At 38.0% G+C, this 14,983-nt stretch overlaps 1 protein-coding gene across 4 annotated transcripts in view; it reads left to right on the forward strand.

The window, feature by feature from the left end:
- The window catches only part of CTDSPL (CTD small phosphatase like), an 84,700-nt gene that overhangs the window by 46,247 nt on the left and 23,470 nt on the right, over positions 1–14,983 (forward strand). For 2 of the 4 annotated variants that reach the window (XM_005442305.4, XM_027809833.2), the window contains exons 2-4: positions 1,648–1,802; positions 8,957–8,989; positions 12,452–12,505. In XM_005442305.4, the coding sequence (XP_005442362.1) occupies positions 1,648–1,802; positions 8,957–8,989; positions 12,452–12,505 (242 nt within the window). The remainder of the gene's footprint in view (positions 1–1,647; positions 1,803–8,956; positions 8,990–12,451; positions 12,506–14,983) is intronic. The other 2 variants (XM_005442306.3, XM_027809834.2) reach the window with 2 other exon arrangements.

A 14,983-nucleotide genomic window follows, 5' to 3' on the forward strand; every position in this document is an offset into this window, starting at 1 on the left:
CCTCTAACTTTGGGCTGGGGAGAATGTTTTGTTCCTTCTAATGCAGCAAGTAAATAAACTGTGTAGCGCACGAATGGCTATTAATCTGTTTGGTGCTACAACTTCCATAGCATCCTTTTTTTTTTTTTTCCCTCAGTGGAATCCACCTTTTAAAGTTTGCTACTTCAAGGTGTGTTGCTGCATAGCTGTGAAAAAAGAATAAAAAGTAACTTGTTCGGGCTTGTTTCCATGTATGTTAAATGAAATCATTTGTTGACTCTGAAAAGGAAGCCATTAATCTCTGTAGTCTAAGGTAGTACTCTGCTGAACGGAGGGGTGGGTTGGTGCTGGGTGAGGTAAGGCGGTACAGCTGAAGGGAGTGCCTGGCTCTGGCGGGGGTGCGTGGTGTTTCGGTTTGCACAGTATTCATGGTCATAGTTGCGGTAAAGTAGTTATTTACAAGATGCACATGCCCCGGCTGTGTCTCATTGTGTTACAACGTGATGATAACAAGTTAAGGATGGATAGCATACAGTTCTGTGTGTTGCAGTGGTGTAGATAAACATCAAAGAAAAAGGGCTGCGTGAAAGGCGTAAGATGAAGAGGATGCACCTGCTGTCCCTGCCCTGGAAGGTGCTAAATCTGTCGGGTATTGCACTCTGACATAGGAAACAAATACTTATAGCTGACAATAGATCATTAAACTATTTGGTGATCAAATTGAGTATTACTTAAAATACTCTTAAAACTCTTTTCCAACTCTTTTTATTTGTATTTTAATTTTTTTATTCAATTATTTTATTTTCTATTTTATTTTAACGTGTGTTCAAAATCCTAACATTCAGGAGTTTGAATCTTAAAGAAATCACTAGATGTCTTATGTGCATTTCTCTTCTCCAAACTGTTGCTTCTATTTACAGGTTTTAGTCTTCAAAAAACCTATACTTGCTTTCATTGAACTGTATGTAATGTTTTACCAGTTTGGGTTTTTTTTTTAATCCTGATAGACCAATAAGCAAATTGAAAAGAAAGGCCAGGACTTCTGCTTATTGAGTAACACGCTCTCCAGATTTATTCTGCAGGCAGTGTTGCAGCTCACAGTGCTGCCTCTGTCATGTCTTTTGTCTTCCAGCAACGCTGCCAAACAGTAACAGATGAAACTCAGAAACATCTCAGATCTTTTTCTGACCCTAGCAGGAGTTTAAATGTTGCACATGTGATCGTTAATTTAGCTAGAAAATATGCCTGGGCCTCAGTAGGCATTCATTGCGTTTCTTCTGTTTGCTTACTCAGTCCTGTTTGCTTCCTCAGTCCAGAGACATATTCTAGCAGCAAGTTATTTCATGTAATTTACAGTAATTACTACTTTGGATATTTCTAGGAAAACTCTCAAATGTATTCTCTTAGTGTGGCAAGATCTTTGTTGTGCTGATATGTCGGTTGGCTATAATAGGTTAATGTCACCATGCGAGTTTGACAATGAAAAAATGTGTCGATACAGAAGGAAGGGGATCTCAGTGGGATGGAGAACCTCTTCAAGGTTATCCTAAGACTTGAGAAGGACTTCTGAGGTTATAACCATGCGTCTTAAATTCAGTCATTGTGGTCTGGAAAACTTGGTCTGTACTACATGAATTTATTTTTCTGTTTGGTTTTTTCCTCTCCTAGTGTCCCAATGTAATATCAGCTTGAAGAAGCAGAGGAGTCGAAGTATCTTTAGCACCTTATTCTGCTGCTTTCGTGACTACAATGTCGAACCACCATCTACCAATAGCACCAGTGCTCTTCCTCCTTTGGTGGAGGAGAATGGAGGACTTCAGAAGGTCAGATTTTTATCTTATTTTGCTGTCATATGGGTCTTCTGTAATGAAGGTTTAACTCTGCACTTCTGAAGGTTTGTCTTAATAGATTTCCCTCATGGGGAACACGTTATGAGTTAGAGAAAAAATTACTGTTTTGATGGTGAATGGCTAGTACTGCCTACTCAACTGCAATTCAAAACCAACTGGTCCGTGAAGGGTATTGGCACTATACATTTTAAAAGCAAATGACATCTAAAGTAAGAGTAAGACACTAAAAAAATGTGGACTTCTCATAAATCTTCAGATGCTTGCTGAGTTGTCTCTAGCTTTGGTCCCAGCTACAGGAAGGTTAAAATGTGTCCACTGGAGCATAGTGGAACCTCTTCAATGCCAGTTGAAAGAGTTTTCAGTGACGTAAAAACAGTTTGAAAATGGGGAGAACAGTAATTGTTTGGACCTTTTTTCTAACCAGTTCACCTATGTTTAATGCACACCAACTCCAGTGGTACTGGCTTTTGGCCATTTTTCCAAGCTATTAAGTTTTGTTTACCTAGTAAGTCAAATTGATAATACCTTTTAGCACTTCAAAGCATTGTACGCCAGAGCAGCATGTTACTTTCATGGAGTTCTAGTAATTATATTGCCTTGTCATATTCATAAAACCATGACTGTTCTTTTTAAATCTGATAAGACTGAGAGTGTTTGTGTTATCAACTGAAGAATTTCAGTTCAATACAGCAACCATTTTTCCATACCATGTTGTTTTTCAGCACTCTCAAAACTCCACTAGTGCTGTACTCTTAACTGAAACACCATTCCCCTAGCACTTACCCCAGACTTCAAGAGATTGCAGATATAGGTGTATCCATGATGGGGAGTAATAGCAGAAATTGAGATGTTTCTATCTTTTTACCCTTCTGCTCTTCACGCTAATTTTTCATATTTGGTGCAGCTGATTTCTTACCTGCCTTCTCCAGTCCATTTTATTTTGTTTTGAATTTTGCTGGTTATGTTTGAATTTTGAAAAGCTCAGGAGAAAGAGCAGAGGAACTGTTTGATGGGAGAGAGGAAAGGAAAGCAAATTTAAATGATGGATACTAAAAATACATGTAAAGGTGAAGGTTGAAGTGCAGCAGTTCATGCTGACACTGCTCACACAGAAGTGCACTGAATATTCCTCTGCCAAGGGAAGGAATTGTATGTGTATTTTTAGGCTTTTGCTAGCCAAGGTACATTTTCACTGAAATGAAAGAAATGTAGCCTGGATGTGCTGAAGGGAAAGCAGAATAGTGTGTAGCATGTGTGCGCACATTCACCTGAGAAACAAAAGGAATGGGAAACTAGTAAAATTTCCCTTTCCGCTATGCTAGGGAATAGGAATGAGGCAGAAGTGAGGCTACTAGCAAAACTACAACTGAGAGAAAAACATAAAGAAGACTTTTGGTTTTTTCTGTAGAAAAATGTGAGTTAAAATGATCTGGAGTCGGTAGTTTTCAGATTGCATTTTTAAAACACTTAATTACTTTCCAGATATATCTTATGCCTTGAGCAAGTGATAGCATGTGTGTTTACACAAGTTTCCATCCTCACTCTGTGCTGCCTTAGCGAGCAGTTTTAAAGTTGTTCAATAGTTGTACAGGAGCCCAAGACACAGATCACAGAATTCATAGGATTATCAGACTGCAGCTCAATAGAGTAAAGAAGTTCAAGGAATATGTTAAAAATAAATAATAAAGTTAAAATGATAAAAATAAAAAATAAATATTTTTTTCAAATAGAATGAAAGGCACTCAGATGCATACAGATCTTCATAGAAGAAATGAAGTATAGCTAAACTTTTGGGTAGTTCTTAAGCGAGTGCAAATAAGTCTGTGACATTTCTATTTTAAATGCAGTATTAAAGACTAATAAGCTTTGTATGTGGTTTTATATGCTGTTTTTATTTTGAGTGCTAACATGGTTAGTGTAAGTAGGAAATTCTTTTAAAGAAAGAAAAACAGCATTGAAGATTTAGATATATTTAAATACTGTTACACTGTCAAGCTAGTGCTTTTTACCAGGAGAGCTGTGGTTTAGAAAAATGCAGGCTGGTTGAATTTGATCGAGTTACACTGAGCATCTTGTCTAGATCAGAAGTGGTAAGTTCATTGGGGTGTGGAGTGGGCCTCTACATCAAAATTGTTGAAATTAAATGTCCAAGAATGAGAAAATTACCTGTTCAAGGAAAGAAGAGAAAGCCTGACAACATACTGCTTAAACTTCTCTGCTATTTAATTAAAGCTCTTTTTGCATTATTCTGCCTGCCAGGTTAGAATACTTTAAATTCTGTTGAGCTGCTGTTGAAATGGTCGCTTACTTATATCTGCTATCTCTTTTGTGTGTTTTATTAATTATTTATCACATCACAGGTGACCTCTGACTAAGACCCAATCAGGTCATGTATTGTGACTCTTCCCTTTAAAACTGGAAAAAGAAAAATTGTCCTATCATTTTAAATAGTTACCATTAGAAACTAGTATAAAATTGCTTGGATGTGCTTTCCTTCTGTCTTTACTGGTTAGTAGTGTTGTTACATGAAAACTGGTGATAAAGACTTCAGAGGAAGGAAAGGAACAGAGAAAGCTTCTGCTGGCTTCACAGGAATTCACTGTTTGTTTTATATTGCTTCTGGCATATTCTTTGAAGTTGGTGTGACAAGCTAACTTCCTTCTCATTAGGAATCTTGATTTTTTAAAATGCTAACCTGTTGAAAAGGAGTGAAAGCAGGGGAGAGTATTTTATAAAGTAATTGAACACAGTTCTGAAATTTTGTTCAGAGTAATTGCATTGTGTGATTTTCATTTATTATTATTATTATTATTATTATTTTGCTGTATTAGAAAAAATGAAATTAGTGCTTCATTTAAAATTTTACCAAACGATGTGACTTGGTTATGCTTGGCAAGTCAAGTGTCATGTCACCTCCTCATAGGATTGGAAGAAACACCAAACCAAGCATGATTTCGAATAAACAGGGTTTTTCAGCACTGACTTTTATTCTATTAGGAGGAAAAAAAGCCCAAAAACTTCTTTAAAGTATTGAGTTAATTTTAAAAACCTCTTACTCACAGAGCAGCTGCTTGTCCAAGTGTGACTCTAATACTGGTAATGAATGGTCTGTTCTGTCTCTAAAGTTTCAATACAACATTTTCCAATAATAACTTGTATTTACTGAAACTATTGTATATTTGGTTTTCTTAAAATGCAACAGCTTTTTAGTGCAGCATTAAGATGTATTCTAAGACATAATATCTATTACAGTGGGTATATCAGCCTCTCTGCAGCTTGGATGCCAAGCCAGATGTGTCATTGGGAGCACACAGTGTTCAGCCTCACGGAATCCTTGCTAATTTTTTCCTGCCTCCTCAGCAGCATGCAGCTCACCAACACCTTTCAGCCGGTTGCTTTTTTTAGGGGCTGGAGTGTTGGAAGAGGGAAGTGTCTTTTGTTTTCTTCTGAGTAAATTCAAATCTCCATTTCTGTTCTTCAATTAGCAACTTGACTCAAGTTGTCTATTTTCTGGGCATGCTTCTGGGTGTAAGGGGTGTGTTTTCTGGGTGAGTTTGCTACCTGAGTTTTGAACTGTTTGCGGATACAGATTTCATCTGCAGACTTCAAGGAGGGATCCAGATAGAGAAAGGTGAGAAAAGCTAGATGTATACTAGTTCTTTCTTCCTTTTGCTTTCAGTCATGGTGGGTGAGGGAGCTCTGACAAGTCTGCCGGCAGCTTGCCATTTCCCTTACAACCCACTTCCACTAGAGTCATCTTTACTTGTGTTTCACAGTTAGATCCAAATCGTGCAGATGGCTCATGTTCATTAAGACGAAGCATTCATGAGGAAAGGGGGTTTTATACTTGCTGGATTAGAGGAGAAAGTCTTGATCCACACTCAACAGGGAAGAAGACAGAATTAGAAGAAGGTTTATTCTGGGGGCAGCAGCTGCCCCTGCTGCTTTCCCTGTAACAAGAATGAAGCCAGAAAGGTCAAGTCCTTGAATTTCCACCTCACCCATCCTAACCACTCCAAAAGTTAGGTCTCCGTCTCCCCACTGCTTTTTGCAGCATAATGCTGTCATCTCCAAGGTGATGCTGGAAAGCTATTTCAATGACGTGTTGTGATGTCTCCAGCACTTATGCCTACTTCAGGGATCTCTGTTTATAACACAGTGCAGGAAAAAGCATCTTCTCTATACCATGTGAATGTGGCTTACCAAAGCGAGAAGAATGGCTTGTAGGGAGCACATTCTTGAGGTCAAAAGTTGTGTTGTCTTCATGCAGGAGACCTGTAGAAGCTGCCTGAGCGTGGACTCTTCGACGGGGAGGTTATTGGCTGTGGACTTTCTGAACAGATGTGGAAAGCAGTCTTACCCTGCAGTGTGGAGGAAGATAATTGAGATTAATGTCAATAATAGTACTCTTTTTCTTAGCTGATCAGAGCAAGAAAATTCCTAGTGTTTGGTTCTGTTGGTCACCATCAGTATGCAGTATGGCAGGTCTATTTAGAGATCAAAAAACCCCTCTGCACAGCTACGTTTGGCTCCTCTCTCTCTGCCAACTCATTCTGACCTCCTTTGCCTCCCAAAAACTCTTCTATATGAAGAGACAAAGCTTGGTATTCCAAGTCAACAAAAGAGTCAAATAGTAACTATATTATTGTTCCTAAAGAACTTACCGCAGTCTGAGATAACCTTTGTGTTAAAGAAATGAATGTGATAAATCTGTTCTTTTGATCAGCTTCTTCTCTAAGGGGGTTATTCTTTAAAATGAAACAGCTTCTGATCTTTGAATACAGACTGTTCTGAAAAAAGCAAAGTAGTGTAGCCTGTCGTTTGATGCTCATTGATACCGTACATGACTGTAGACAGCATTAATGAATGGACACAGTACTGAAAATGTTGTGTGTCTTGCACTAAAATTACATAGCTAAGGGAAAAGGCGGAATTTATTGTTTCATCTGTATATATTGTGCCATTAAAAAACCCCCTGATTTCAGTGGCTGGAGCAATCAGTTCCTGGGTTATATTAGTGACACAGTGGGGAAATTTTGGCATTCTAGGAACCGCTTTGTCCTGTTACCAGTATCAGGAGCTTATGGAAAAACTTCAACAAATGCAGTCATCTGTCATCTATTTCAAACGATACCATTATGACCTATTTCCCTTCCTGTTCCAAGGCATCAGGAAATGAGACAGAACACTTTTTAAAGTTTCCCATAGCACAGTTGTTTTTAAAAAGTATTTGCCTGTTCATGAACACTACGCTTTACCAGCAGACTCTTGCATTTATCTTCCTGCTTGTTTTTACAGTTGTCATCATTACCATTTTGATTTTTGCAGAGGTACTTTTAGGGTTCCTTTTAGGAAATTAGCTTGTTTTCCTTGTTTTTTGATTTGAGAAATTCTGCAAGAAAAGTAAGGGAAGTAGTAATGCAAGTCCTTTAGCAACTTAGGTTCTGGATTCCCATGAAAGTCAAGTTTAACAGTAATACCATGGGGTGCAGCTCTCTCTCAAGGAGACTGCCAAAAGAGAAAGCAAGTTACACTGCAGTGAGTGCCTCTTGAAGCCTGTGGGAAAACCTGAAGTGATACAGCTGTATTTGTGTCCACAATTAAGATAATCTTGTACCGTAACTGTGGATATGCCTCTTCCTCTCATAGATTGTTTTCATCTGTTGACAGAAGAGAAGCTCCAGTTGAATTCTCTACCAGTCAATCCAAAAAATGCCTTTCAGAACTAAACAAAACATGGGTTCACAGTCTGTGTTCTGCCTGCGTAACCATATCCTTGATAACAGTTTGATCACAGGCCAGCTAATCCAGCTGGCACCTACTCAGATTCACTCCTTTCTGAAATGGCCTGTGAACTTCGGATGATGTTCCACTAATAGGACATTAACGTACTGAATTATATTTCTTTTCTTTTTGCCATTACCTTGAGGAAAATTTGGATTCTTACCAGGTCTGTGATGTCTTTCTTTTTATAGAAATCAGGTACTTTTTCCTAAAGCAAACTTCTTGATAGTTCATGCCAGTTGCTGCTCTCTAGCTGCTTCATCATCTTCTCTGGATTTTGGTCAAACTTCAGTAAAAAATTGTGCTGTTATAGCAATAAAAAAAAGAGGACTTTGAGAATAGTATCAAATGACTTTTGTTTGTCAGTGATGTGTCAACACCATGTTAGACTCCCAAACAAGTGAGCATTAGACTTTTTCAGCTGGAAGAGGATGTTTTGGTATTGAAAACAGCTCTTTCAGTAGATAGTCAATCTGCTGGTAAACAGAGCCTGTGTTGTCCAAGTCATCAAAGAATGAAATCATCTACCTAAGCATCATCTGTACGAGAAGGGACAGCTTCCTTTTTTTTTATGTGCTGTGCCCACAAGAAAACAAATACTTATTTTTGACAGATCGGAAGGTTTAGAAAATACGGTTCCTGCTTCCCAAAACCTCTTAAGTATTTGAACTGGTGACCCAGTGACCAGCCTTTCTCCTTTGGAAGCTGTCTTTGTCTCCCAGTGTCAGGGCCCAGGATCAGAAGGTCAAGTTGGCAGAGACTGTTTTGCCTTCTCCCGAGTACAATACAAAAGTGAGACCATGGGAAGAGCACTGATACTGTTGCCTCTTTCTGGGTGAAGAAAGTGGGGTTCCTTGGGTTAGTTTATCATCTTCATGTCCTCAGACTGTTTTGCTGTTGCCTGCATGGAAATGCCTTTTTTTCTGAGGCAGTTGTCTCAAGTGAACTTAACTTCGAGTGGGCTTCTGCCCTGCTACCGAGGTCTGGCTAAGCCTCTTGTTGCTGCAGTGAAAATAGACAAATATACCCATTTGTAGACCTTAAAGCTGAAAAAGTTACAGTAAATACAGGTACTTTCTTATTGTCATCTCTTATTAATCATAGCATGGGGTTTACCAGTCCAGTCTCCTAAAAATCATAAATGTTGATATACTAACAGATCATTTCAGTGACTAAAATGCAAGATCCTGTTTTTATTTATTTATTTTTTACCCCGGTTTCTTGAACACTTTGACCTTTTAGTTTAAAATGTTTGAGTGCTACATTTACTGCTTCAGACCTTTGTTCTACCCTTTAAAAGCCATTACCCTTACAGTGATTTTTTTTTTTTTCTTTTTCCCCAGGGTGACCAGATGCAGGTCATGCCTATACCAAGTGTATGTATTTTTATCCCTTTTTCTTTTAATAATTTTCATAACTTTTGCTTTGATTCATCTTATGTTGCAGTCTAACAGGTCTGTTTTGTGTTGCATGTTAACAAGAGGATTTTATGTTCTGTCTGTAACATTGTATACTCAGAGATGAATTGAACTGCAGGTGTTGTACAGGGACCAAAAGAAGAGTTTGGGTTTTACATGGTTTTCATCTTGCATCTCAGTTAAATTCATTTCTGAATTTTTATTGTTTTGAAAGTGCTTGAAGTAGTCTGAAAGTTGAAGTTACTTACTTTAATTGACACAAAAGGTGACCCATCATCACTGTGTGAGAGACAGTTACAGAAACCATTTCCTCTAATTTTTCCCTGTATTCTGGTTGAAAAGAAGAGTTAGAAACCACGTAATTTTTTTGAAACAAACCACTCTAGGAACACAAAGAGTACACTGACCATAACTGCATTACTGCACTCGTTTGAGGTGATGCTCTCCCTGTCAGCTGCTGGTTTTATGGGCCTTAATGTTTCTACTTATCTTCCCTGGATATTCCCTTGGAATGCTGTTTGACATCTGAATTATTTTTCAAAACTAAATAATAGGGGGAAAAAAAATTATTCAAGCTGAAGAGTTTAGTCTTTCTTTTCATTGTTGTTGTTACACTTGGATTCTGTCTTAAAGGTCTTTTCCAACCCGAGTTATTCCATGATTTTTTTGGTTAAAAAGCTGCTCTTTCTTTTACTTATTTTTGTGTGTATGAGAACGTAGGCTTTTTAAAGCTGGAAATATTTTTTTTTCAGCTCCTGTGCTGTTTATAATACTTCTTTATTGCAGAATTTTCCAGGAAATAGCCATGCTGATGTGTGGAGTTACTGACACAGCCCTCTTTCTTGAGATATTTGGTAGCCCCTAAAGACCCAAATATTCCCCAAGATACCGTTTTTTTCATCTTTCCCTTCTCATGTAGCCCAGCACTGTAAGACCTCCTGTAAGAACCCTGGCTGTGCTGCGGGGCAGTAGTGTCAGGAGATTGCCCTAACTCTGCAGATCACTTCTCTCCTTCACCACGTTTTCCTGGATTTAAGAACTGCTAGAAATTACTCTTTATTGCTTACCTATTATTTCTAATATGAAGTTAATTCTAATGTGGCTCATGCATATGTTTGCGTGCATGTGATGTATATGTACACACATGTACATGCATGTAACTTGTTTATATGAAAGTCTGCAAATAGAAAACTTCGTATGTATGAAAATACTGATTTCTAAATTACTTCTCCTTTTACATACCTGCCAGATTCCATTTGGTAACTGTAGTTACTCTGCTAGTAGTTATTTGAATATGAAATATGTTCTGGCTGTGCTCTGAGCTGAAATAAAATTTTGACTAAAAGTGAGCATAGGTATTAATAAGAATTCAAACAAAACAAAATTTTGAAACAACAAATGAGTACAGTTTTGTCAGGTACAAACATGAAATTGAGATACTTTACTAGAACACTGTCTTTGCGATGTTAAAGCAGTGCACTGTTAGATTTGGGTAGTGGTAGGCAATTGAGTGATTCAAGAAGGGGGCTTTTTCCTTTTTCCCAGCTGTAATTGTGCTGACCTATATTCCCAGCACTTTAAGTCAGTAAAATTAGCATATCTTTGCAGTCATGACGTGCAGTTCACAGTGAGCAGGTGACTTTAAACACACTCATTCCTCTTCTCCGATGCCATCAGATGCCTTCTTCCAGCAGGACATGCAAGTGTTGTCAAGCGACCATCAACCGCAGGCAGTTGTGTCGCATTTACTATCGGAGTACGAGCACTTCTGGCTGTCAAACAGAAGCCAGCTAGCATTAGGACATAATAGTCTAAATAAAAGACAGAAGCAAGCCGCCTATGGAGAGAGTGGTAGGAACGAAGATACGTTATATTATAAAAAATCCTAAAATGGAAGCAGTCCTCTTTGTCAGTCTTGCAAGGGTTGTTTGTCCTCAGCACAGCACTGGAGCCCAGAGGTTCACTGCGAAACAGCATTTAACTGTGTGTTTAAGACCCGTTAAGGCAGAAATTCTTGATGCTCTGCTACATGGATGAGAAGTGGGCTGTTGGAACTGTACATATTGTACATACCAGGAAGAAAATCTTCTAAACAGCTCAATCACAATTAAGTTGGGCATTTACTTTTTATAGGGCTCATTGCAAATGGAATCAAGTGTTTAGAGAATTCCTTAGTGACTCTGAAAAGAGTGGTGCCCGCTTCCCACTCATTAAACATTAAAGCTGAAGCCTCCAGTCAAAATACAAGGTTTTCTGGGGCTTTATCATGCATGTATGAAATGTGTCAGTCAGCTGAAGTCACCTGTTTGAAAACTTCCATTGCTTTACGTACATATGTGCAAATCAGTGAAGTGTATCTTCTGTTCAGTCAGATTTTTCCTGTATTAATTGCACTTTATTTAAAAACTTGAAGTAATAGGTATTTTCTCTTGGCTATTGATAGAGATAACTACTAAGCAAGAAATATTCCAACTTCAGGTTAGGTTCTTTAGAAAACAGAAACACTGTGACTTTGGATTTTTTTAAAGATGAACTTTAACGATTCCCAGATAAAGCATAGATTAAACAGCAGCATAATTAATTTTTTCTGATGTTGCAAAATTACTTAGTTTTAGGGCTGAAATAAACACACACAAAATTAGGAAAAACAGATGACACATTATGATGGACCTGACAAAAACATATTAAGTGTAGCTCAGAATGCCTGTGATTTCATGGATTTTTCTCAGCTTTGTTTGGAGAGGAGTACGGTAGAGAAATCAAAGTAGACCCATAGCAACTTCAGCAGTTGTTCTTACTCTTTTGAATAAAAAGGTAGATGAAAATACAAAGCCATGTTAATGCACCTTCTTAAATGAGTTGGAACATTTCTTTTGTTCAGTTTAAAATCCTGGTGTTAAGGAGCAGTACCAAAATTAGTCCTCAGAGTCCCTGCAGAAGTTAAATCTTAGCACTGAGATACTGGTTTTTCGCTTATCCTCACATACTTTTAAACAATTTCTTGTTACAATTTTTTCTAGAAAAAATTCTGTGAACTGCCTGTTTCAGAACTGGAGCTAGCATCTTTTGGCAACTGTGTTTTAAGTGGGAATAATTTATCTTCTATAAGAGTATTTCTGTGTGTAACTGCTGGGAGAAGCTGTTAGCTACGTAGACTGCAACCAAACGTGAATTGAAGGGAACATGAACAGCAAATTAATGTGCTACGCTTAGGCTAGACAACATTTCAAGTATACGAAGAAAGGGCTTATTAATTCTGATACTTGACTCTGTGGGAAATATGGGCCTACAGGGAAGAAAAGTTATGATTGTTTTATGCAGTAATTTTCTGAAAGGTTTGTGTTGACCAGCTGTTTATGCTTCAACCAAAAGTCCTGTTTTCTTGCCACCACCACCCCCTTTTTTTTTTTTTTTTCTTAGGGAATATACTATTTCCACGGGACTGAAGCAGTGCAGCAGTCGTTTCACTACAAGGTCTGTTAAGCTGATCAGCCATGAGACCTGGCTGGAATGTATAAATTCCAAACAGTGACTAGTTTAAAAGCTTTAACTTGTATACAATTTATGTCTTGTTGGAATTGAAGACCAAGCTAGGACTTACAGTACTGAGATACCACATGTTATTTTTCTGCTGAGTTCTGTGGAAGTCTGCATTCTTTCAGAGAGTATTACATAGTAAATACGGGTTGCTGATAGTGACAATTAAATACTCTTAATCATCTTAGATATCTTTGAAGCTACTGTGTTTAAAAAAAGAAATTATCAAAGATCCATAACTATTTGCTATTAACCATGGTGGGAATCTGGTAATTAGAATTCTGCTTGGATATGTCTCCATTAGTGAGAAAATTAAAATACAATATTGAGTAATGCGTGTTTCTGCCTAAAAGCTTTGCTACTCTTGGCATGTGGAATTTGCTTTAGATCGAAAAGCTTGAACAGCGAAACAAATGGATTGACCCTATGTACAAATCCTTTAAGTTCCTAAAGCCTCAAAAATGTCATCCTTGCTCCAAAGCCCTACACAAGATGTTTAGCAGTCTTGCAACTTAGTAGTGCCTTCAGCTTCAGAGTACTTTCCTTATCCCTGTTAGATTATCAGGGGGCAAATGTGTTTTCAGAGTTGAGGCAACAGATACACGGGGTTTGAAATGGAAAATTTATTTATTCTTATCTTCACGTGTGCAAACTGTTGACTAGGTGTCTTTGAAAACAGGATCGGATTGAATTCAAGAAGCGAAAGCGTGTAGGAAGGTTGGTGTGCAGTAGTGGGAGAGTGTCGCCAGGAAAAACCTTTAGGTGTAGTCTTGGTAGATTGTTAGGTCAATAATTACACGTTGTCTCTTAAGGCAGTAGTGAAAAGGGAGAGAGACTAGCAGTAACCAGCATGTGTGTGCAGGTGCCGCAGGTAAGCCTGTTCTTCTCCCGGGTGCTGCTTTTGAGAAAGCAAACAAAGCTGCAGGTGGGTGAAGAAGATGGGCACAGGCAGTCTCTTGCCGTGCAGTCAAGGAATTCAGGTTCTCAGAGTTGAAGGTTCTCACATTTTGTAGCCCTTGGTGTATGTCCATCCTTTTCTTGGTGACAGGCATACTAGTTTCCAGATAAAAAACAAAGATATTTGTGATAAGACAGTGCTTGTATTTTTCATACTCATATTTGTATATGAATGAATATCTATTTCCATATATAAAGATACCCATAGATATTTTCAGTGTGAAAAAGAATTCACGTAGCAGAAGAAATTGCTGTCTTTGGACTGCTTTTTCAGATTAACTTGGTCAAAAATTTGAACTAAATACTAAGTCTAAGAGTACAAAAATTAACTGAACTTTTGTTTAAAACAAGAAGTACACTTACATTTTCTTGGGACATTCCTTCCTTTTTCTATTCTTCAAAGACAAATCAGTATCAGAACATGGGTTTTAAAGATGATTGTCTTAAATGGGTTTGGGGCTTTTTTCAATAACCTTTTAGTCTATTTAAGTTGCAATTCTGGATCCTTCTTACATGAAAAATTGAGATGGGGTGCCTAAATACCTTTTAGGTTTTGAAATAGAAGTGAGAAACCAAAATTCTGTAGATCTGATCTTAGTTGCAAAACAAGCAGTGGTGGAGCTCAAGCAGTTGTTGAAGTAATGTATACTTGGGACTGTCTGTAACCTTGAAAGGGTGTCCTATAAATTTCAGCCTAAGTTACTGTGACAGATGGATACTTTACAGGCATTAAGCAGAAGTTGTTGGGGTTTTTTTTGAAGGTCATTGTTAGATGTGTGCTGAGAGAAAATGCATAGAGGCAAGGGGGTTGTAAGCAAGGCAGCTTCCATTTTGCTAGCTGAAGAAACAAACTGTTGTTGATCTTACTTGTAAGAAAATAAATCAGTTTCAGTAAGCACTCCTAAAAATCCCCCAATAACTTACACCTCAGCTAAAGGCACTTTAAGTCCAGAATCTCATTTGTTAGTTACTTCATTTAAACAAGAACTTAGTAGGCATCATTGGCCAGTGTCTAACAACTTAAGATGACTGAAATCGATCAGTGGTTAATAAACTGTACTTGCTGCTAAAGCAAGTGTTCGGAGGGTGTCAAACTCATCTGTCACCCGCTGTCTGCAAAGGGGTGGCCTCAGATCTCTGCAGCCACCTCTACGAAAGGCTATTGAAAAGAACAAAACCATGATAGATGCATCCTTACCAGAGCAACATTGTCTGAACAGATAAAAAGACAGCAAAAAAAATGAAGTTAGCATTCTGTATCCAATTCTTAATTAATTTAATATCCTCTCAGTCTTGAGCTTCTCCCTATTGATACTTTTCTATAAAGCTGGTCCTTTTCCTTCATCAAAAAGAAAAACCTCTTTAAGTGAGTGTTTCAGCTCTAAGTGGAAGCATTCTCTCCCATTCCTGTTATTTCAGGAAGCATCCAGTACCAAAGTGTAAAATAACGTAACTGTA

This window comes from Falco cherrug, chromosome 4 (genome assembly GCF_023634085.1).
Source record: "Falco cherrug isolate bFalChe1 chromosome 4, bFalChe1.pri, whole genome shotgun sequence".
Lineage (NCBI taxonomy): Eukaryota > Metazoa > Chordata > Aves > Falconiformes > Falconidae > Falco > Falco cherrug.